The following is a 23,646-nucleotide window of genomic DNA, read 5'->3' as shown; positions in this document are numbered from 1 at the left end:
CATTGAATGGCCAAAAAGTGCAGTTTGATGCGCATGAAATGCACTCTATTGTGCCATGTACATCTCGTGCAGCTGGGTTCGAGTCCCAAATCCTTGCAGCAACCCACCTCAGAGTAGGAAGGCATCGGAGGCTTGAGCATGGTGGTGGTGAAGGGTTCATACTTCGGACCGAGACCGTTGAGGAGGGCAAAGACTTTGAGTTTATCACTCACAGGGCATCCGATTGCTGCAACATTATCACAAATAGATTTAAAGTTTTTGAGATGTACCTGAAGGGAGACCGATTCCTCCTTCTGCATGTATGTTAGTTGTTGGGTAAGTTAAAACTCCCTTTCTTGTGAATCTTGAGCATAAGCCTCTTGAAGAGCATGCCACACTTGATAAGCAGAGTCAAGACCAACAACCAAGCCAAGCGATTCTTCAGATAGGGTGCTGATAATCCACCCACGAAGCAATCGATCTTCCTTTCGCCATTGGAGGTAAGTAGAGCTAATCTGAGGTTGTGTGGTGGTTGTTGGGTCATCAAGGGGCACGAATTGAGGGGGAGGGACAGAATTGTTGAGATGATTCATGAGGTCTTGGCTCTCAGCCAAGGCCACTACTTGTTCTCGCCATAAGGGATAATTTCCCTGATTCAATCGGAGGGTGACAAAATTGTTGACAGATAGGGAAATAGCTGCCATGGGAGGAAGACTCTCTTGCTCTCACAAGGCTCTGATTACCATAAAGACAGTTGAATGTAAACTATTCGACACAATGTCTCACAAAGCGTGAGAGCATTTTAGAGAGCCATTTCATTTATATAGACAACGTACAAAGGTGTAGGAAAAGACTAGATGTTATACAAATGAAGAATAATCAGAATTAGAAAGGAAATTAGGTCTCTGTTTCTATATTAAGATTGTAGCCGTTGAGTATTGTTTCCTTGTATAGCTTTGTGTCCGTTGGTGTGATCTGTTGTCTTTGGTCTTGGTAAGATTGAGGTTGAGTTGCCTTAGTTTCCATGTTTGGTTTTGTAGCCGTTGGTGTAAAGGCTTGATTATCGTCAATACATGAGATGTTGTACAGCCATACTCTTTCTTATTTAGCTAGTTGTGTTATTTTTGTGGTATTATTTATACACAAATCATTGTTTGGTATTATCTTTTTATACTAAAATCAATGTACGTTGACTGATATATCTGTTAAGATAAGAGGTTATTCTTTAGAGTAATTATATTCATAGCCTGGTTCTGAAATCACACACTACACACTTATGATGTGGCAAACCTGGTTTAATAAATTGTCCGGTCCAGTTGTTAAATCGTGAATCCCTAACTCCCCTCTGCCAGTCCCCAGTCGCCCTCTGAGAAATCTCACATCCCTCTCCCTCGTGATTTGTTCAGCTCTCTACCCATCTAAGAAATCCCCTCTTCCCCTTGATTCCCCTAGTTGCCCATGCCCTCTGAGAAATCCTTCTACCCTTTGCGGTTTCTTGATGTCAATATTTTTTTTTTTTTTGGAAAAAAAAATCTTTTTTTCATTTTTCATCCTAAACTTATTGAACTCTTCATCCTAATTTTGTTCTACTCCTCAACTGATAAGTTCCTATTTGTTAGTAAAGACCCAACTTCATGGACACACAAGAGCTCTAAAAGTCCATGAAGGATGAAGAGACCAAAAGTGATATCTCAATCAAATGGGAATGAGAATTAATGGTATATGTCATAAATGATCCATTATGCTCTTAACGTTGTTCCTCTTGTTGTTTATATCTTTTTTTTTTCTTTTTTTTTTTCTCGAGTGTTGCTCACCTATCGGAACAAAGAAAATGAAGACAATGAAGAACTTTGGAGTAGTTTGGTGAGAGAGACTTAAAAGACAGTACTTACATTGTTTGTTTTATGGTTCCCCTTTGATAACTATGGTAGACGAAGTGTAGAGTACGTGAAGCCGGAAATTGAATAGAAGAAGAAAATAATTTGTGAAATTTGTTGCATTCGGCTAAGTTAGGGAGGGAAAGGGGATTTAGCTGGGTTAGGGTGAGAGTAGTCTAACGAATCGTTTTGAAATAAAAAAATAAAAAAGCTAGCTCAGTTGGTGTGTCTGGTGTCAAAGACTTAATGGTCTAAGAGCAGAATTACTCTATTCTTTGTAGTAGGAGAAACAAGCGAGAGGATTGGTGGGGTCAGAGTGGCTGTTTGGAATTAATTTGGATGGGCTCAACTTTGGGGCCCCACTGTCGGCCTTTTTATTCTTATATATATTACTCTTTTGAAAAATTCTAAACAACAGCCGATTATATTTTCCATACCACACACTAGTTTAATTTTGACCATGGTTCAGCTAATCTGAAACACCAATAGAACTACAACAGTACTAGTCATTTTCTCCCATCTCTCCTCCCTTCGATCCTCTCCCATCTAGTCTTCAACAAGCTTGCCACCACCACACCCTCTCTTTTCTACTCCACCACCTACACTGCTCCCGGTCCCTACACTCTTCTCTGCCTCCGATTCCTCCCTTTGATTCCTACATCTATTGCTCCTTCCCTAGCCTTCTTCGAGAACATTGTTCCTGGCCACTTCACCGTCGACTATTTTTGGAAGCTTTGCTTTTAGTATTAGGATCAAGACATTGAGCCCAAACTAATGCATCACCATCACCTCTGAAAGGTACAAGAACGATCCCTATATAGTGTTTGTTTTTCTCAATTTTGTTTGGTTGCTGAAAAAACTGAGAGAAATAGTGTACTATACGGTTTCTTGTTTAGTTGCTTAGAAATTGGGAAAAAAAATTACTTGCTGGTATTAGTTTTTTTTATTAGCAGTATCAGGTAAAGTTTAGTGTTGGTGAAAAGCTCAAGCACTATCTCTAGATTACTTTGGTTTGGCTGATAAGAAAAAATGAGAGAAAGTGTACCATATGGTTTCTTGTGCACATGGGGATCGAACTACATTGGGGGAGAAGGATTTCCCGTGCATTTTGCCAAAAAAAAAAAAACCATGCTGGCAAATCTGTATAAGTGTGTTGTGTAGTGTCTACCCTATAGACTTGCTCTACTATTTTTTTCTGAAGAGCAATAGTACAAGTACCGAAAGGGGTTTGCTGCAGAAAATAATCTTTTAAAATATGTCGCAAAAGATGTCCATTTGCTGCATGTTCAAGTGCCATCAAAAGGGGTTTGCTGCAGAAAATAATCTGCTAATTCTCGACAAGAAGGTTTTTCTGCAAAACTTATAACTTTTCCTCTAATTTTTGAGCTATCGGAATGAGGTTTTCTTTACCATTTATGTTGCTGTAATGGAAAGCAAAAGCTTTAAACCATGACTGTCCATTCCTTGCAACTATTGAGTGGGAATCACTGAATTTTAAACGCAACCATATTCAATTCTACAATTGTTTTAAATCTAGTAATTCATCTGAATTTTAAACCACCATTACAATTTGCTTTCTTGAAAAAGCTATTTAACAAACATTATTAACAATGGTCACATTATATTTGCCATGGGACTACTCACTAATTAATGTATCGTAGCCCAAATTCCCCAAGCCAATATTCAGCTGTATAGTTTTGATTTTATCACAAGATATATAGGCTAAGTATGAAATTACAAGCAGTTATAAATTGCACATCATTACATATATAATATGTCTACCTTATCCAACATATACACACATGTCCAACAATTGTACTTAGCATAATGTTTTGAGCATTATGTAAACTAAAATTCACATAAAACACAACCAGTTTCCTACACTAATACATGGAGTATATATCTTTCTTGTAAGTAGTCTTCCAAATCTTAAAACTGTTGAACAAGCAAAAGCATAGTTGGCGTAATTGGGTTGTACTGTTGAAGTGCTTCAAGTAATCATTCCAATGTTATATCTTCTATGTTGCAATAAAAGGGCACTGTCAATGGAAAAAAACAAAAATTTCCTATCTAATATTGTTAGTCTAACAGTTAAATGACTAGATCTAACTAATCTTAATGCTGCATAATCACTTATGCTCTATAGATGGTATTAGATTTCAATTACTGATGAAGAATTGGATATGAGGAACATTAGATACATATATTATCATATCTATATTTTGAATATGATAATATGTCTGATCTACACATGCATATAAAGAAGAAAAGGCATAAAATATATCTTATACCTTTTATTCACCACTAGTGACTAAGTTAGAATAAAAAAAAGCTAGAAATCCAATTTACTCAAGTTGCAAGGACCTTATAAATTGCCTGAACATTTCATTATAAGCTAAGCTACATAAAAAAAGCAAAGGGAGACAAAACTAGATCTCGGATTTTCTGCATACCAATAAATTCCAAACCTATGATTATTTATTGGACAACTTCGGGTCATTAACATAGCATGAACTATTTACAATACTTGGCTTTAGACACCTATATGAAAAAACTAAGTCATATTTAATTTTTGTTTAAATCGTGAGCTTCTACATACCAATGAAAACATAAACTAATTATAAGATATGGTTAACTCATATATATATATATATGTGTGTGTGTGTGCGCACGCGCGCGTATATGTGTAGCCAATAAAAAAAAATGTGTCTATATATGTGTATAATTTGTGTTTAAATAAATTGCTTTTTTTTTTTTAGTAAGAATAAGATATTCTACCCAATGTCTGTGGCTCGTACAATAAAAAAAATTCATATGGCATATGTTCCAAAGACCTCATATCAAACATTGAAGATAATAAAACAACTCAATCGTTGAAGATAATAAAACTTTGAAACCAACTGTCATGTTCATTCTGTAAAACTCTGTAAAATGGTATTGGCCTCAATGCCAAAAACCATGTGACTATTCTCATTTATATACAATTACAGAAGAAGGTTTGAAATACAAAGATACATAATAATAGAAATTTAAATACAGTCGAGTTATCTCTTAAAGTAGATAAGTGTTTATTTGTATCATTTAATCGTAACTGATCTGGTGGATAAGATAAATGAGAAGCCAAGGAAATCTCAGTGGTTTGAATTATGTGGTTGTCATCCCCCCGCAAGCTAATGGTGGGAGAAACCACCATTAGCTTGTCACGAAGTAGACAAAACTAAGCTGAACTTAGTCCCTTTGTAAAGATATCAGCAGTCTGATCATAAGAATCAATAAACTGAAGGGAAATATCTCGACTAGCAACTTTCTCGCGGATGAAGTGAAAATCAACTTCAATATGTTTAGTGGGAGCATGAAACACATGATTAGAAGCAAGAGCAAGAGCGCCATTGTTATCACACCAAATAGTAGGAGCTATAGGCAAAGAAATATGAAGTTCTTTTAGGAGCATACGAATCCAATACAGCTCAGCAATAGTAATAGCTAATGCCCTATATTCTGCTTCAATGCTAGAACGAGCTACCATGGATTATTTATTGGCAATCCACGACATTAAGCAAGAGCCAAAGAAAACGCCATATCCGGTAGTTGATCTTCAATCATCGGGATTACCAGCCCAATCTGAATCACAAAAGGCCCAAAGAGTTTGCTCACCCTTAGTGTACCACAATCCCAGATCAATGGTGCCTTTTAAGTAACGTAAGACACATTTTGCTGCTATCCAATGAACAAAATTAGGACAATGCATATGTTGACATAATTGGTTGACAGAAAATGCTGTATCAAGTCTAGTCAAGGTGCAATATTGCAGAGGTCCCATAGTTTGTCGATATCTGTAATTTGAGAAGCTGTGAGTGGCTCACCAACATGAGTGGATAATTTAAGGCCTGTGGTACAAACAGAGGAAGTAGGTTTGGCCCCAGCCATGTTGGTACGATGAAGAAGATCCCCAATGTACTTGGACTATCGAAGATCTAGTCCAGAAGAGTCACGACTTGCTTGGATGCCAAGAAAATAGCCTAAAGGACCAAGGTCTTTCATCTTGAACTTGGTTTGTAGCTTCTTGATTAGAGACTGAATGAGAGAAGATAGCCTAAATAGATGAATATTGCCCTTATGATAGACAAATAAGGAGGCATCCACTAGTGAGGATAGGAAACCGAATTCAAGTAGAGTTTGAGATAGATGCATAAACCAAGCATGGGGTGCTTGTTTGAGGCCATAAAGTGACTTGGTCAGTTTGCAAACATAATCTGGAAAATCTGAATTAACAAACCCCTTAGGTTGCTCCATATATACATCCTCTAGCAAGATTCCATGAAGAAAATCGTTAGATACATCAAACTGTCTGATTTCCCAATCAAATTGAACAGAAAGTGTAAGAAGCACCCATACAGTAGAAGACTTAATTACTGGACTAAAAGCCCCAGTAAAGTCAATACCTTCTTCTTGAGCAAATCCCAAAGCCACTAATCTTGTTTTGAATCTGTTAACCTCACCTGTGGGTGTTTGTTTGACTTTATACACCCACTTATTTCTCACCACATTATGATCAACAGGTCTAGGACATAGCTTCCATGTCTCATTAGCCAATAAAGCATCATATTCCTCTCATATCAACGCACCATTCAGGTAATAAAGTAGCTTGTCGATTAGAGTTTGGTTCAAGTGGAGTCACATTACTGGATAATGCTTGGAGAGGATATTTGGTGGAATAGAGTTTAAAATTTGAAAATGTGCGAGGTTTGAGGTTGCTCGTTTGGGAGCAAGCTGTCATGGGGTATGGGAAAAGGTAGAGTGGAAATATTAGGAGAAGTGGGGGCAGGTAAGGATTCTAGAGAAGAATCAGGTGAATCTGAAATAATTGGAGATGAATGTGGTAAATTAGAAGTAGATAAAGAAAAAGAAGGAGAAAGTAAATACGTACCTTGAGAGGAGACCACTGGAAAAGGTTCAGAGGACTGCAATCCATCCTTAGCAGGAAATGTATTCTCATTAAACACAACATGCCGTGAGATTAGCACTTTTTGAGTGACAGGATCCAAGCATCTATATCCATTTTGATGGGAACTATAATCTATAAATATGCAACGTTTGGATCTAAACATTAATTTGTGAGTTGCATATGGTCACAACAATGGAAAACAAGCACAACCAAAGGTGCGCAATGAAGTATAATCAATGCTTGCCAAATCATTTAAGATATGGTGTTTGGTTATCAAGAGTAGGTGTTGGCAGTCTATTAATGAGAAAAATGGACGTTAAAAAGGCATCAACCTAGAATTTAGCAGGTAAAAGTGATTGAGCTAACAGAGACAGTGCCATTTCCACCACATGACTGTGTTTGCACTCAACAACCCCATTTTGTTCCGGTGTATGAGGACAAGTGAGGCGATGTTGGATTCCATTAGAGGAAAGAAACGATTGAAATTGGTTGGACACGTATTCTCCACCTCCATCCGATTGTAATTGCTTAATTTTGTAGGAAAATTGGTTTTCAACTAGTGTTTTGAATTTAATAAAACAAGCATATACATTAGATTTATTTTGCAGAGGATAAAGCCATGAGAATTGTGAAAAGTCATCAATGAATATAACATAATACTTTCATCCACTGAGAGATTTGGTAGAATAAGACCATACATCGGTATGAGTTAATTGCAAAGGAAATGAAGAAACACGAGTAGAAGGTTTGAAAGGAAGTTGTTTACCTTTGCCAAGTTGGCAAGGTTCACAAAAATGCATTTTATTCACTGATCCTTCAATAGGTAAGGATGTTTATTTAATAACTGAGATACAATGGAAATAGATGCATGTCCTAATCTAGAATGCCAAACTGAAACTGGTGCTTTAATTCTTACAACGGCTATCAAAGCATGTGATTTATTGATAGACATTGATTGCAAATGGATTGGATAGAGACCCCTTTCACTCATGTCTTCCAATAGTGTCGCCCCCGTTTGTATGTCCTTAAAAAAATAATGAGTACCAGTTAGAATAAAGAAGCAATTATTATCAAGACAGAATTGATTGATGGAAAGCAAATTGGTAGAAGCTTGAGGACAATAGAGGACACGTTTGAGGTTTAATTTAGCTTCAGGGGTATGAAAAATAGCAGTACCAGTATGTGCAATACTCAAACCTTGGCCATTACCAACTGCTACATTTTCTTGTCATGTGTAATGTTGTTGTAGAGTGAGATGCTCCAAATTGGCAGTAATGTGCTGTTAGCTCCACTGTCAGCAAACCATGTCTCTTCCTCTTGCTCAGCATTGCTATGTGCCACCATAGCAGCTAACTAGGTTGGTGGATGACGACCCTGATATGCATAATCCATTATGTGAAAGCAATCTAATGCCTTATGACTTAACTTTCCACATATTTGACAAGGTGACTTAGGAGTGGAAAATGAGTGCTACTTTTGATTTGGCTGAGGTGAGGAAAGTAAACCAAAGGGTTTTGGTGAATATTGAGGACGAGGATTTTGTGAATATGAAAGACATGAATATGGTTTACTTGGGTTTTTGGGTTTGCGATTGTACTGCTGTTGGTTGGATTTGGGAGTGAAGAATGCAAAATTATTGGTCTCTGGTGGTATAGCAATATTCTGATTTTCCAATAATAGTTCATATGACAAGAGCTAGGCTTGAAAATCTTCAAACGAAACATTCTTGTCTCTAGTAGCAAAGGACAGAGAGGTTATAAAAGGATTAAAGGAGGGGTTGAGATCACTCACGATATAAGACATTAAGTCATCATCCTCAAGTGGCTTACCAATTGCAACTAATTCATCTAACACCAACTTTGCTTTTTTCAAGAAAATCAGTGCACTTCATTGACCCTTGATGAAGAGTCTGCAGCTTTCCCTTTAGGTGGTGTACACGGGTGCTGGATTGAGAGGCAAACTTGTTTGCTAGAGAACTCCACACCTCTCGAGCAGATGTGATGCCATAGATAGAAGCTAGCACCTTGTCAGACAAAGTGGCATTGATCCAACTTAACACACACTGATCTTTCTTATTCTAGAGAATATATTCTGGATTAAGAGAACCATCAAGAGACTTTGATGGACACAGCTCAGAACCATCCACGAAACCCATCAAGTCATGACTTTTCAGCACTTGCACAATCTGAGATGACCATATGAGATAGTTTGAGTCACTCAGCTTGATTGACACTAGATTACCAATGTTTGGAGGAGCAAAGGTAACATTAGAGGAAGTGGAAGAAGAGGAGGCCATAGGTGAGAAGGAAAGGATCGATTGAAATAAGGCGTATGCCAATGGCTGTGATACCATGTAAAACCCTGTAAAATGATATTGGCCTCAATGCCAAAAACCGTGTGACTATTCTCATTTATAAACAATTACAGAAGAAGTTTTGAAATACAAAGATACATAAAACAAAAATTTAAATACAGTCAAGGGTGATCTCTTAAAGTAGATAAGTGTTTATTTGTATCATTCAATCGTAACTAATCTGGTGGATAAGATAAGTGAGAAGCCAAGGAAATCTTGGTGGTTTGAATTCTATGGTTATCAGATTCCAACTCCCCCATAATTCACAAAATTGTGCTAAACAAAAATTCTGGTGGATATGTTCCTTTTACTGTTCATAATTTCATCACAACACAAAAATTCTTACAAAAAGCCTTCCAAATGCAATGAAAATCTAAATGACTCCCAAAGTCTCTATTGGACACCCTGGCCTCTTTCCCATAGCTGCTCTAACATGCAAAAATTCACCCGTTTCTCGAACTCTAACATATGGGTCCTTATAGCCAGGAAGCCCTTTCATCTTTTAAATCATTTCTTGCATTCTTCAGCATTATTTTTTTTTTCTCCAGCTAGTCTTTCATAATCATCGGTGCTTATCCTAGATGATGAACCACTTTTAGGAATAACAGAGTGGCCCACCCCCACAAATATAACTTGACTGGGAACCCAAAACCTCCTTAAACATAATAGATATTGCATCTTTCTCATTCAACATCCAAACCATTTTGTTTTACAAGCCAAGGATGATAAACTTACTAAACTATATATGTTTTATATATGTTAAATGACATATACCAACACAACATGATGCACTAGCTATCTAGTAAATAATTCAATAACACATGGATAAGCCACTTCATGCTTCTGATAAACAACTGGTATGCTAAAATGTAATGGAACATGTCTCCCATTCCAGTTATATTCAACAATCATAAATACCACCACACATCACGTATATTGCTCCCATATTTTTATATTAATATGTGAAACATCATATTTTTTTATCCTCTGCAATTAAAAACATGCCGAATATACAATATTTCTTGTCTGTCAAGCTAGTATATAAGTAACTTGATACACCTATTTTTGGAATGCCCTCTCTTAAATCATATAGAAAAATTATTATTTCAATCCCAGTTACAAGATTTTCATTAGAAAAACATAGCATGACATACTCACTTAAATTTCTTCAGTAATTCGTGTGATAAATCTTCCATTCTTCTTTGACCAATGTACAACCTTAACATAAAAAACACCAAGTTTGTTATTTTCTAAAAATTTTATTGGATACCCAAATTAATTTGGCTATTTGAGTCATGATACAATAAATATATTTTTGGCTCTCACTTGTTGAGAAAAAAGGCTTCACCACCTTTCTTTCCATCATAATGACATCCTTCTACCTGTGTGGTATACTTGTTACTTATACCTATTAGCTATGTATTGTCTTGATAATTTCTAAAATTTTATCAACAACAAAAACATGCAAATTAGTTCAACCTTATAGAAAGTGGACATTGTAAGAGCTCCCAAGTGTCCTCTTCCATGACATGAGGGCATTATAACAATATAATATCATCCACATATTTAGAATAGTGTTTACCTTGAATTCTTCACTCAAGGTTATAATCTTGAGATTTGTTGATGATGATGGTCTTATACAAGAATGATTTTTTGATTTTGTACATGTTAAATATACATCAGCATTGACTCTAAAGAATGAAATATCTACAGTTCTTTCTCATCATTGTCTTGATATTCAAAATGTTTGTGGGCAAGGATATGATGGTGCTAGTAATATGCGTGGTGAATGTAAAGGATTGCAAAGTATTATTTCTTAAAGATTACCCATATGTATACTATGTTCATTATGTTGCTCACCGATTACAATTAACATTAGTTGCTACATCTAGATAGGTAGTTTACGTTTATAAGTTCTTCTCAAATTTGAATTTTATTATCAATGTGGTGGGTGCTTCATGTAAACATCATGATGAACTACAAGCTGCTCAGACAATACAAATTACACATATGATAGCTATTAATGAATTTGAAAGTGGAAAATGAGCTAATCAAATTGGCACTATCAAACAAGCTAGTGATTCTCGTTGAGGTTTTCATTTTTATTCTATTTGCAATCTACTACGAATTTTTGGAGCCACTTACTCGGTGCTTAAAAACATAATAAAAGAAGGATCTACTTACTCTCAACGCGAGGATGCAAATGCTGCTTATAAAATGATTACATCATTCTAATTTATATTTATTTTGCATTTAATGAAGGAAATCATGGGTATTACTGATATTCTTTGTCAAGTTTTAACACAAAACTCTCAAGACATCTTGAATGCCATGAATATGCTTTCTATTACAAATGGACTCATCCAAGAGTTAATAAATGATGGTTGGAAAAATTTGCTTAAGAATATTGTCTCTTTCTCCAAGAAATTTGATATTGACATTCTAGAATTGAGCTCTCGTTATATGTAAGGTCGTGATCATCATCAACGAGATTACATTACGATAGAGCATTATTATCATTTTGAAATATTTAATGTTACTATAGACTTTCAAATGCAAGAGCTTGACAGTAGGTTTGGTGAAAGAGCGACAAAACTTTTAACCCTTAGCTCAGATTTGGATCCAAATGATGCTTATAAATCCTTTAATATTGGTGATATATGTTGTCTTGTAGAAAAATATTATCCTTTGGATTTTTCTAAAACGAGAAAATTAATTTAAGGTTTCAATTAAAACATTTTAAAGTTGATGTGCTTACTAATCCGAAATTTCAGAATTTGTCATTTGCAGATTTATGTCAAAGATTGGTAGAGACAGAGAATTCAAAGACATATTATCTTATTGATCGATTGATTCATCTCATTTTGACACTTCCAATATCTACAGCAACCAGTAAACAAGCATTTTCAGCTATGAAGATTGTTAAAACAAGATTTCGAAGATTTTAGCAAATAATTTAGTTATCTATATTGAAAGAGAAATAGTTAAGAGTTTTGATTTAGATTGGATTATTTTGTTTCTTTAAAAGAACGTAAGTTATAACTTTAGACACTGTATTTCTTTTATTTGATATATTTATATGAGTGTCTTTACGTTATTTTAATGATATATTTTTTTAATACATAGGTTATATCAAACATTTTTTATTTTTATTTTAGATCTTACTATCTAATATTTTGATACTGCAAAAAAATCGTGTACAAATAAATAAAAAATATCTTGTTATACTTTTAGCTTTGCTTAGCCACTCCTGAAACAAATTCCTGATTCAGCCACTATTTGTAAAACTCATTTCTTATTAAAAGAATGTGTTGTAATGCACATATAACCATCAGTGGTTATAGAAGTTTACAAGATTGATGTCAGACTAAGTCTGCTAGGAGCATCATTTAACATGCATTTAATCTTTTTCTTTCTTAATGATACATCTTAACCAAATTAGCCTTCACAGTATTTCTAGAATAATTGGAACATGTGGACGTAAATCATGTAATAAAGATCTCCTCCTTGAATATTCAACAAACTGAAAAGGCAATTCATGCTTCACAATTGCGCCTACCAAAATTTCTCTTAATTGTTTAGAATCAAATTTAGAAGCTTGAAATAGATCCACTATTTTGTATTAATATTAACTGACCAATATTGCGTGAACTTCTTCTAAGGCATTTGTCAATATGAAGATTCAAATTTCCAGTTTCATATTTACTCACTGCCAAATAAAAAGCTCCACACATTTTGCACTCGGCTCGTGCCTTACCATTACCTTTGTTAGAATTTGGAACCATCTTAAAAAAATTCCACACGTTTCTTCATTTTGTTTTAACTTCATCATTTTGAAAACTTTCCGAGTCTAGCACGTCCAAGTCAATCAAATCGTCATTTTCACATGCTATCTCACTTATTTGACACTTTAATAAAGTCGAACATGAAAATCAGCAACTATTTAAGTACTTAACCATAATTTTCACATGCTGCCTCACTGATAAGTAGCAAGAAAATCACAAAATTCTATAGTATATATATCTTCATCCCCTCCTTTTGCTGGTTTTCTTTGCAACAGGTAGAGTATTAAGTTTTACCTATATGACGCTTAGATGTTTATTTTCTTCATATCCTATTTTCGAGGCATGTTTATTTCCTTTAGATGCCATTTTCATGCCTAAAATGTGTGCAAGCAAATGCTATTTAAAACACCCATTCCCACCCTTTACATGGGTGCATGTAAAAGCACAAAATAATTCATACTACCTATGCTCAGAAGCACAAAATAAAAGCACTACCTATGCTTAAAAACACAAAATAAAAGCACAATGAAAATAAGGCAGAGCACCCAACTATGGCTTGAGATCAAATCAAAGTAAAGCAATGCCAAAGATCGAGTGCTAGTGTTTAGTATGTTACCTTGTTGCTGGAGATCTGGAGAGAAACACTAAAGCAAGAGCTGCTACCAAGGAGGGAAGCTCTGAACTAGGATAGAGTCATGCGGGAAATGAAGCTCAAAAGTTCAACCAATCGAGATCTTTATCATCAAAAGTTCAATGAAGAAAGAGATAAAGAAATGATAATCATTAGTATTGTTTTCTAGGGAACCAAAAAAATTATAAATTTTATAAGGAAAATTAAGGAGAATAGAAGAGTTGAGAAGTGTAGAACGGAAACTTGCTACTACTAGTGCTTGAGATGTGGCCCATGACTCGTGAGACAGGATTGAAGAGAAGAGAAGAAGTGAGGTTGTGAGACATGGTTTGGGATGCCGTGAGACGGCTGAGTAGTGAGGCTGCGACTCGTGAGGAAGGTGGCTCCAATGCCAGCCTGGGTTAGAGTTTTTCGAAATGGGCCGGGCCGGGGGGAGAACTGAAAGTGAAGATGAATGTGAGACTATGACAGTTTGAGAGAGTCTAAGTGCAGCGGGACTCATTGTGTTTTAGTTTTTAGGTATAAAGGTAAAAATGTAATTTTAATTTTCTTAACGGGTTGACTCATTCGTGATTTGTTAAGCAATCGTGTCTTAATGGAGGCATTTTGTTAATATTGTTCAAAGAGTTTTGGTTATGTATTTAGTGAATTAAAAATTTGAAAGCTCACAAAAAAATTTTGTTAAAAAATGGGATAAATATGAAATTAAAAAAAATCTAAAAAAACTTAAATTCGGCTCTGACTCCAACTTGTCCAACTCCGCTATGACAAGTTGGAGTCAAAGTTAGATTTAGGGGATTCCAACTCCGACTCGATCGATGCTCACCCTTAATAATATTTAATATTTTGAAGTAAATGAAAATGACTCTGTTCTAAATTTTAAACTTAAAGGGATGACCAAAAAAAAATTATAAAATTCAATCTATCTCTGTCCCTCAATTTCCAATTTCTGAAGCAGATACCGCGTGGAAACTCTGCACAAAATTCCAAAGTATCTTTATACTGCAGTGCTACAGTGGGCCGAGTAGAAGAGTAGATCCATTTTGTCATATTAACAAAAACATGGGCCTGCGATCGGCCCACCCATGCGATTTAAAACTCAAAAAACCCATAAAGTCGCTCCCTGAATCTCTGGAACATTTGGAAATTGAAACCCTAGCGAAGTACCTTCCTCAAACTTCTATTTCTCAATGAAAATGGCGATTTTCCAAGTAAGAACTTGGCTCTCAAGAAGATTCTCATCTGTTTCTTCCCAAACTTTGCGAGTATGTGTTGTTGGAAGCGGACCCGCTGGCTTCTACACCGCTGAAAAGGTACAACTTCCGTCCCCCCTCTAATTAACACGCATGAGGTTGCTTGTATATTGGTTTGCTTGCTAAGACAATGATCCAATGCGTACAATTCTGTGACGCTATGACAGTTCAAGTTAAAATCAGAAGCTTTGGTTTCGTTTTTACCCACTTAGCGACACTGTAAATGAGGTGCTTCTGTTTGAATAATTGCACCTTTCCAGATGTTGAAGGCGCATCAAGGAGCGCAAGTTGATATCATTGATAGGTTGCCCACGCCATTTGGATTAGTACGCTCTGGTGTAGCGCCTGATCATCCCGAAACAAAGGTAAGACCACTTGACGATTTCTAGTTTGTAGTACTATTCATGGTTCTTTATGAATTTGTAGTAATTATTTCTGGATGGTTTACATGTAGATTATATGACTATGTATGACTGTTAAACTTCTTTCGTTTGTTCTTGATGTATGTATGTGAAATGCTTGTCTTAATTGAGCTTAGTTTATCAGAAAACTTGCAACAGATTGTGGTTAATCAGTTTTCCCGGGCTGCACAACATGAACGGTGCTCATTTTTTGGAAATGTGATGCTTGGATCTTCTCTTTCTCTGGCAGAGCTTCGTGAGCTGTACCATGTGGTGAGATGCTAGCACTATGCTGTCATAAGCTGGAAGCAGTGTCTTTCAAGTATTATATAATCTTTGTTTGATCAGCATTATGTTTGAGCAGGTTGTGCTAGCCTATGGTGCTGAAAGTGACAGAGTTCTGGGTATTCCTGGAGAAGTATGTTTAATACGAACTAGTGTTTAATTAGTGTTCTTTCTTTAGATTTTCAGTGCTCTATAGAATTCTGAACTTTGATTATAGTTCATTTAGAATTGTAGGTGTTGATTAAATGTTGAAGTATGGAGTTTGCTTATTGTGACTTTTGTAATGAGCCTTTTTCTAGGATCTTATTGGCATACACTCAGCTAGGGAATTTGTTTGGTGGTATAATGGACATCCAGATTGTAAAAACCTAGATCTTGAGCTGAAGAACACTGATACAGCTGTCATCCTTGGTCAGGTATCTTCATGTTTGTGAATTGCGACAAAGAAACTTCTTTTACATATTACTTATAAAAAAAAAAAAAAAAAACTTCTTTTACATATTATTATTCGAGCATTCCCTGTTACAGCCTAAATAAGTAACAACATTTGGCTGTGTTTGGAAGATGAAATCACCTCAACCCATCTCAAACCAATCATTGATGGGACCCATTGCTTTTTCAACTTCCCATAAAAAGTTAAAACTCATCTCAACTTACTTCATACATTCAAACACATATCTCAATCTATTTACATTCAAACACATCTCAACGGGACTCACTAAATACTATTCACAGATCAACTCAAATCATCTGAGATTACCTCAGCATCCAAAACCAGCCTTAGAATATGTGCTGCAAAACTAATTAGGTAGGTCATGGTCCTTGTTGAAGGAGCTTAGGGACAATGGGGAATTAGTGAGAGCGTGGTTAAGTTGTAGAAAGTTTCATGTTGATGTATAATTGATCTGAAAATATAAACCTGGATGAGTGAACTGGCTAGTTATATTTGTTATGACCAATGCCAGATACTTGGGAGAAGATTTTTGTTTAGTTACGAAGAGAAATGACAATGTGAATTGGGAAAAAAGAGAAGTAAAGACTGCTCTATGATTGACATGCAAGATAACAATAAAACATACATGGACTTAAAAGCATCTGGCTACTTTTTTCATTAGAGATGCATAAAATATGAAGTTGAAAAAATTAAATTTTTGAAAAAATTAAATTTTGTATGTAACACCTCTCTCTCTTTACTTTCAGGGGAATGTAGCTCTTGATGTTGCACGTATCCTTTTACGGCCGGCAACAGAATTGGCAACAACTGATATTGCCAGCCATGCTTTGGCTGCTTTAGAGGAGAGCTCTATAAGGTTTCTGTTCTACCATTTTGTAGCAGTGAGATAAATGTATCACTTTGTGTAATATGAGAAATATGCAGGAAAGTGTATTTGGTTGGAAGACGTGGACCAGTCCAAGCAGCTTGTACTGCTAAAGAGTTACGTGAGGTTCTTGGTAATTTTCAATCCACTTGCTCAGCACATTGTTATTCATTCCTTTTTGCTTCAAAAAAAAAAAATTCATTGCCCTTTTCAAGTGCTGGGAAAACATTTTGCATTGGGAGTCTGTTCAGGCCAAAAACCCACAACCTGCAGTACATTGGAGCCTTTTTGACACATTTTCTGAGATCCTACAATTCCAAGTTTCGAAAGTTCAATTCAAACTAGTGTTTTTTGAAGTATTATTTTATTATTGACAGATATGGTTGACCAGTTTTATATTAACTTCCACTGTTTGGTTTTTTATCTGCTGTTTTGGTGTTTGTTCTCTAAGAATTAATTAGAGGATGGTGGATCGGTAAATTTTTTTAGTTATAACATTTTTCATCAACAAATCACATGCATCATGGTCTTATTAAATTAATGTAAATAGTTTCATAAACAGTTACCAAGTATGCTTTAATATAACTGTTTGTGCGGTACCCAAATTTTCTAATATTGCCTGCATATGATGTCTAATAATTGGTCATGCAATGTGTAATAATTGCTTCTGATTATTTTCTCTGATTTTGTTATATGAATACTTCCTTTAAAATGTGATATTAGTAGAATAATTGGTATCTTATTGCAGGTATTAAAGATCTTTATATTCAAATACAGGAAGCTGATCTTCTTAAGACCCCAGAAGATGAGGTATATCTCTAATCTCAGTTATTTCAGTGTGCTTTTCACAGAAGAACGGGTTTTTTTTGCTACAAAAAGAATGAGTAAAATAGAATAACAAGGACAAGAACAACAATACTAATAATGAGGTTTGGTTTTTGCCATATTAAGGTTCCTTTTTGTGATTAAATAAAAAATGCACCTATTATAGCTACTCTTATCTGGTATATGTTTTAGGTATTTGGTTTGTATATTGATTTTATCTGTGTTTTGATGCTGTCATTGGGCAAAGGAAGAAATAAAGAATAATCGAATTCAGAGAAGGGTTTATGAGTTGCTCTCCAAGGCAGCGACCACTGGACATTCCTATCCAAGATCAGGTCAACGTGAACTCCATTTTGTTTTCTTCCGGAAACCAGATAGATTTCTGGATTCAGATGAAAGAAGAGGCCATGTTTCTGGTGTGCACTTTGAGGAGACAGTTCTTAAAGGTAGTAAACCTTCTTGTGTCCTGCAATGCATTGATGTTGCAATTCTCTTATGCAGCACTGAGCATACTATTGTAGATTCAATTAGTAAACCAACTAGCAATGTTCCATTCTTCATAATTACTGACGGGCTTTTTTGAATGATTTTGGAAAAGGGATCCTTTTCAAAGTTACTAAGTATTTCTAGTCTGTCCAAGTTCTGTGGTTATTATTGCATTATTCAATTTTCTATGTAGATGTTGGTGGTGGAAAACGAGTTGCAGTTGGTACTGGAAAATTTGACGACCTTCAGTGTGGGTAATATTGACATTTTTTTTATAGTTTACATTATAAGTTATTAATCGTTTTGCTAATACTCTATAGGTGTCTAATTGTAAATATAACTAAAATGTTTTTTGGTCCAAATTATGCTTTGCCACATAGTGATAGCCAAAAAAGGAAAAAAATATATATATATGAATTTCAAGAAGTTGGAGGAGCTCCTGTCTTCCCTACAGAAAGAATGAACAAATTTATTTATTTTTTTTTTATAGGTAAAGAAAGAACGAACAAATTAAGCTGTCTACTATATCTTCAATCCAGGTTACTGAAATTTGCTGACTACTTGGTAATGTGCTCCCTGTATATTTAGAATGGTGCTAAAGAGCATTGGATACAAATCAGTACCAGTCGATGGTTTGCCTTTTGATCATCAGAAAGGTAAAACAAAAGATTGGATCCACCAAATAGGAATGTTCTATTCTTTTTCATTCTCATTGATTGCAAGTAATATTTGTGTTGGAAATACAAGTGACTTTCTGTGTCCTTGGGCTGCCTATTTACTTGATGAATAAGATTTTATTTTATTTATCAAAATATATATGTATATGCTGTCGTTATCACATGAAGAGTTCTTAATACCACTTTGAAATATCTCCCCAAAGTCTGCTTGGTAAAGGCTTTACTTACTATGTGTTTGAAATCTGAGGGGAAAAAATTCAAAACTTTTTGAGTATACTTTGGATGTAATCATTCAATTATATTATGATGTAAAAAAATGTGTCGATTTAATTTGTGTGGCCAATCCAAATCCTTTGGTAGCTAATCACTAGGCAGTATGCTCATATGGAGGACTTCTGCTAACTCTTTCACCTTTTTCTTTCTGTTCTCCAAATATTGAGTTAATGAAGATTTAATGAATAAAAGAATCGATGATATCATATTTATTTATGAAAGTGGCCTTAGAGGATGACGTCATTTCCAGGTGTAGTCCCCAACATTAGAGGTCGAGTTCGTCACAATACTTCAGAAGATCCAACTCGGCTTGAGGAGGGCTTGTATGTATGTGGATGGTTGAAAAGAGGACCAACTGGGATCATTGCTACAAACCTCTATTGTGCTGAGGAAACTGTAAGTGGAATCTTTTGTTGCATATACTGAAGTAGAAAGATGAAATGATCGTGTCTTTCATACATCTTGCTAGGCGTCTGCTAATCTGGTGGATTGACATGGCAGGTTGCGAGCATATTGGAAGACCTTGATAAAGGAGTTTTGGCAACCAAATCTATCTCGCCCAAGCCAGGCAGAGAGGGCCTCCTCCACTTGCTAGATAACCAAAATGTCAGATTCGTACCATTTAATGGTTGGGAAAAGATAGACTCCACAGAAAGGAGAGTTGGGAGTCTTAAAAAGAAACCCCGGGAAAAATTAGCCACTTGGGAGGAGCTACTGAAAGCTGCAACGGAATAAAACAACATCACATGTGAGGATTCTTTTTCTTTGCTTGAAGTGCCCCCTTTTTGTGTTAAAGACAATAAAAAAACCACTTATAGAAGGGAAATGTTGCCCCCATTTTTTTTATTTCCTGCTATAATAATTCCAAGTTTATACATTCAAGTAATAAAAAATAATCTAAAAGAGGTTATACGAAAAAAATAAAATAGACGATTTGGTCTTGCAGTAACCAGGTAGTCCACCATGGGAAGATGGCGGATGCACTTGGTAAGACATATAAACATGTAGGCATTGAACACATTAGAATTGGATGGAGTTTGTGTTAGGAATATCATCAGAGATAACAACCGTTGAGGAGAAACCCTTCTTGGAGTGTCATCAGAGTGATACCATATACTCTTATTAATTTCTCATTTCCATGTTATTACGTTGACGTACTTCTGTATGAAAAAGCGTCTCTCGTAACGTAACGGGTTTTTTTATTTTTTATTTTTTATTTTTTATTTTTTTAAGGTATGAGAAAGATATGGTACAAACGGTGGGGGTGGGGAAACCCATCAAATACACCAAACAGGTTAATACATAACTAGAAATGAAAAGTTAAAATGGGAAATTGCTACTCCTAAAAATGGGAAATGGGTTGTTCTTAAAATACCCGTTTTTAGAACAACCCAGAATTGCATTGTCATGAAGTGCGCTTTGTAATGATATCAGATGAAGTAGATGTCGTTGTACGCCATATCCACATTTTTGAAAAAAAGAGCACAAAGCTCCTGGGCAACTAAAAACAAAGATGGTTGAAGTGCTTCTTCGTCAACGACTGGACAACTCTGGTGAAAAAAGATATGAAGATCTTCGTCAACGATGTATGCCCAAATGATGTCGTTGTACACCATATCCACTTATTTTCAGTTGTACGCATTGCAATTTTTCTAGAAGAATTTTTGTTAGTCTCTCCCATCCCCTGCTCTTGTATTCTCTCTTTTAACTCAACGTTAGTTCGTTGGGAAAAAAAAAATGTAGTGGGGAATTCTGGAGAAAGCCAAGATTCTAGTCTCAAGTAATTTTATATATTTTGTAGGTGCAATAAATTATAATTGCCGTGGTTACAATTTCCTAAACTGAGCATTAAGCTTGAGTAAGCCAGATATTTTAGGTACAATAGGGCGACAGATTTTTGTTTATTAAGTCACAAGCAACTTGACGAAATACAAAAATAAATCATTCCTATGGATTTAAAATTTCAAAATAATGGTTGATTTCCATCCGTCATGACTTCGAACCTTAAATTCTTGCTTGATTCTGCAGGTGAACCGTGAGTCTACATGAGATGATTCCACATGTGAGGGCGAGAGTGAAAGAAATAAGTCGTTAAATTTGCGTATCTTTAGGAGAATAGATGATTTATTCTGAGATTAGCACAATTTGAAAACCTACCTTTGATCAAAGGTATCTACAAGTCCTAGTGCGGGAACTGAATCTGAGTGAAGTATTCAGGGAGGTGGTCCAAACTCAAAGTGGTACGACTGCCAACACACCTTACAAACTTATACTTCAAGCCGATTTATATGGAGGTCAAGGTGGAGGCTCCTCTTCGCTAGTTACAAACAAAGGTTGACATTCTTGATATTTCCTTGACCATATATATATCTGACATCTATTGTCAACTTTGCTATTTGTTTTTGAATGAATTCAAGTTTTTGGCTTCCGTGCTTTCTCAATCGTTACCCTGCTTTCTTTCACTCATTGTGGGCAACTTTGGCATGCCAGACTTTGCATGAAAAAAGATAGTGGAGGCAAAGCTGTGCATGCCTATCCTTTCATGTGCTTTTCAGATTCATGTCGACTAATCCATAGAATTCCACTTTTCATCCCTTTCCTTTTCTTTTTTCCTGGAAGGATGACTAAGATTTTCTTTCCATTGTTATTGCAAGATCAAGCCTTCCTTATTTTATTTTATTTGACATAAATCCGCTTAGTTTTGGTGATTAATAGTTTGTGTAAATGGTCAAATCCCACCCAAGTTTTTTTTCAATCCCAAGCACTTGCAAAAAAGCTGCCATCTTCAACGTGATCAGCTTCTCAAAGTCCTCGAATATGCGCAGACTTCTGGTGTATTTCATCATGAGAGGATTGAATTTTTCTCAATTCTTTAGGCTCTCTCACTGTCACATCAGCGTGCCATTTGTTGCACCTAAAGGTTATCCAACTATAAACTCCACTAAAGACTGCCGGTTTTGGCTGGTATGCAGCTGGAAGACGCTTGCCTTCTGAGGGAAAAAAATTGTTAATGTCACTATTACCTGAAATTACCCTGCAGATGTCCTCCAAAATTTGCCATGTAAAAAACCATTCAGGGAAGATACTATGAACTCATTGGTTTTGTAAATCATGACGTGGTACTTTCATACCCACCATGTCCCTAGAGATACCTCTCTGGTAAGCACTAGCATCAAGGTTGTGAAAAGCAATGATTTCAATATTTGATTTCAGTGTTTGGGACATGAATCGTGAGGCACTTGAAGATTATCTCCTCCTGTTGCTAATGTCAAACATCTTTGATCTTTTGCTCTTGGATTCCCAGCATCCTAATGAAATTTTATGGCTTCACGCATACAAATTCATGTCAAAACAAGAATCTAGAAGCTTGTTTACAGGGACCTTCATATTAATGACAGCCTGACTGCTTGATGAAATCCTCGAAAGCCTTCATATTTTGTTCTCAACTGTGACGGATTGAATAATTGGATGAGGATTTCTGAAAGTTGTACCACATTCTTATTGAAATTTCAGGGAATAATGCCTGATGAGGGGCTGGAGGACCCTAACAAAAACTATATTCAGATGATGCAGTGCAAAAAGAACAAATAGATCCAGTTTGAGCTAAGGAGGTGACCGCTGAAGTATTGGCTACATAATCCAACTCATTGATTATTCAAATGGGATTTTGGACCACATTCGGAAAAGGGTTTTGCAGTTAACTGCTCCAATGTCAAAGAAATTCTGATGTTATAGAAGAATATCAATAAAACTTGCTACCAGTCCTTTCTTAATCCAGCTATATTGAGTACTGGAGGTTATACTGTTGTCAATTGTCACAGACTTTTACCTTTTGGCTATGGTCTTAGAGAATCTGGCGATTCTCTGCCGAACATCAGGAACCACTGTGAATGGCTCGGTTGATTGATAGAATAATACTAAACGAGTGCTTCCAATTCCAACTCATTTGCACGCGGCAATGAGTTGGGATGATTATTGCAGGCATTATATGATTATTACTATATGATTTAATATTTCCAATTTTGCAGCAGTAGACACTACTTTCCAAGTGCTAAACTAGAGTTGAACTTCTTCACTAAACGTATTTTATTTGCATTATCATCCGGTGGATGTGATCAAGTTATCATCATTATTTGTCATTTTATGTTTTATCCATTTCATCAAGTAATTGTTGAATTTAATCCCAGGAATTTTCTCTCTCCTGTCAATCAGTCAATCAAAACAATCAAATTAATCATGGGCTTAAAGTTGAGTTTAGATAAAATCTCTTAGTAGAGGACATATTCTTTTAAAAAAACTCTTGGATCTGTTTGCTTGCAAGTGCTAATTGTCATCTTCAATGCCAAACACTTGCAAACAGGTATTTTCTTTTGGAACAAGTGTGTTTTGATTTGAATGTGATGTGTTGAAGCGTTTATTGAAATCACACCCAATGATTATACTAAGATATTAACCCTTTTTCCCCATCCTTAACAGAACACAAAAAGTATGATATCTGGTGTGTAAAGTCTACACATTATGACAGTAACTTTCAAAAAGTGTTTCCAACATGATTGG

The 23,646-nt window shown here is 35.7% G+C and overlaps 1 protein-coding gene and 1 long non-coding RNA gene across 8 annotated transcripts; both read left to right on the top strand.

Annotated features, from left to right (window-relative positions):
- The first annotated feature begins 2,195 nt into the window (after nt 1–2,195).
- LOC122308258 lies at nt 2,196–12,257 on the top strand. The gene is made up of 2 exons (XR_006241968.1): nt 2,196–2,654; nt 11,945–12,257. It is a non-coding gene; the product is annotated as an uncharacterized LOC122308258 (long non-coding RNA).
- A 2,428-nt stretch (nt 12,258–14,685) lies between these two features.
- Nucleotides 14,686–23,073, top strand: LOC122308256 (NADPH:adrenodoxin oxidoreductase, mitochondrial). Of its 7 annotated transcripts, XR_006241967.1 has the most exons (15): nt 14,686–14,883; nt 15,084–15,188; nt 15,384–15,497; nt 15,589–15,642; nt 15,809–15,925; nt 16,710–16,819; nt 16,888–16,961; nt 17,577–17,638; nt 17,901–18,099; nt 18,333–18,393; nt 18,728–18,795; nt 19,340–19,485; nt 19,591–19,837; nt 21,118–21,422; nt 22,603–23,073. XR_006241967.1 is itself a non-coding variant. In XM_043121480.1 (14 exons), the coding sequence occupies exons 1-13, from the start codon at nt 14,761–14,763 to the stop codon at nt 19,822–19,824; spliced, it is 1,467 nt and encodes a 488-aa protein (XP_042977414.1). In that variant the 5' UTR covers nt 14,686–14,760; the 3' UTR covers nt 19,825–19,837; nt 21,118–23,073. The 7 variants fall into 7 exon arrangements, 6 of the variants coding, with proteins under 6 accessions (XP_042977414.1, XP_042977413.1, XP_042977412.1 ...); XM_043121480.1 differs by having other exon boundaries at nt 21,118–23,073; XM_043121479.1 differs by lacking the exons at nt 21,118–21,422; nt 22,603–23,073 and adding an exon at nt 20,524–20,930.
- Nucleotides 23,074–23,646: the final 573 nt, after the last annotated feature.

Source organism: Carya illinoinensis, chromosome 4 (genome assembly GCF_018687715.1).
Source record: "Carya illinoinensis cultivar Pawnee chromosome 4, C.illinoinensisPawnee_v1, whole genome shotgun sequence".
NCBI lineage: Eukaryota > Viridiplantae > Streptophyta > Magnoliopsida > Fagales > Juglandaceae > Carya > Carya illinoinensis.
This window is presented reverse-complemented; position numbering and strand designations above follow the sequence as displayed.

What these genes read in the sequence shown, in the direction of transcription:
- LOC122308256 (XM_043121480.1), top strand. Translation starts at nt 14,761, where the DNA reads ATGAAAATGGCGATTTTCCAAGTAAGAACTTGGCTCTCAAGAAGATTC. An exon ending in CTGATCATCCCGAAACAAAG is followed by an intron (nt 15,189 to 15,383) that starts GTAAGACCACTT and finishes AACTTGCAACAG; the next exon opens with ATTGTGGTTAATCAGTTTTC. An exon ending in CAGCTGTCATCCTTGGTCAG is followed by an intron (nt 15,926 to 16,709) that starts GTATCTTCATGT and finishes CTTTACTTTCAG; the next exon opens with GGGAATGTAGCTCTTGATGT.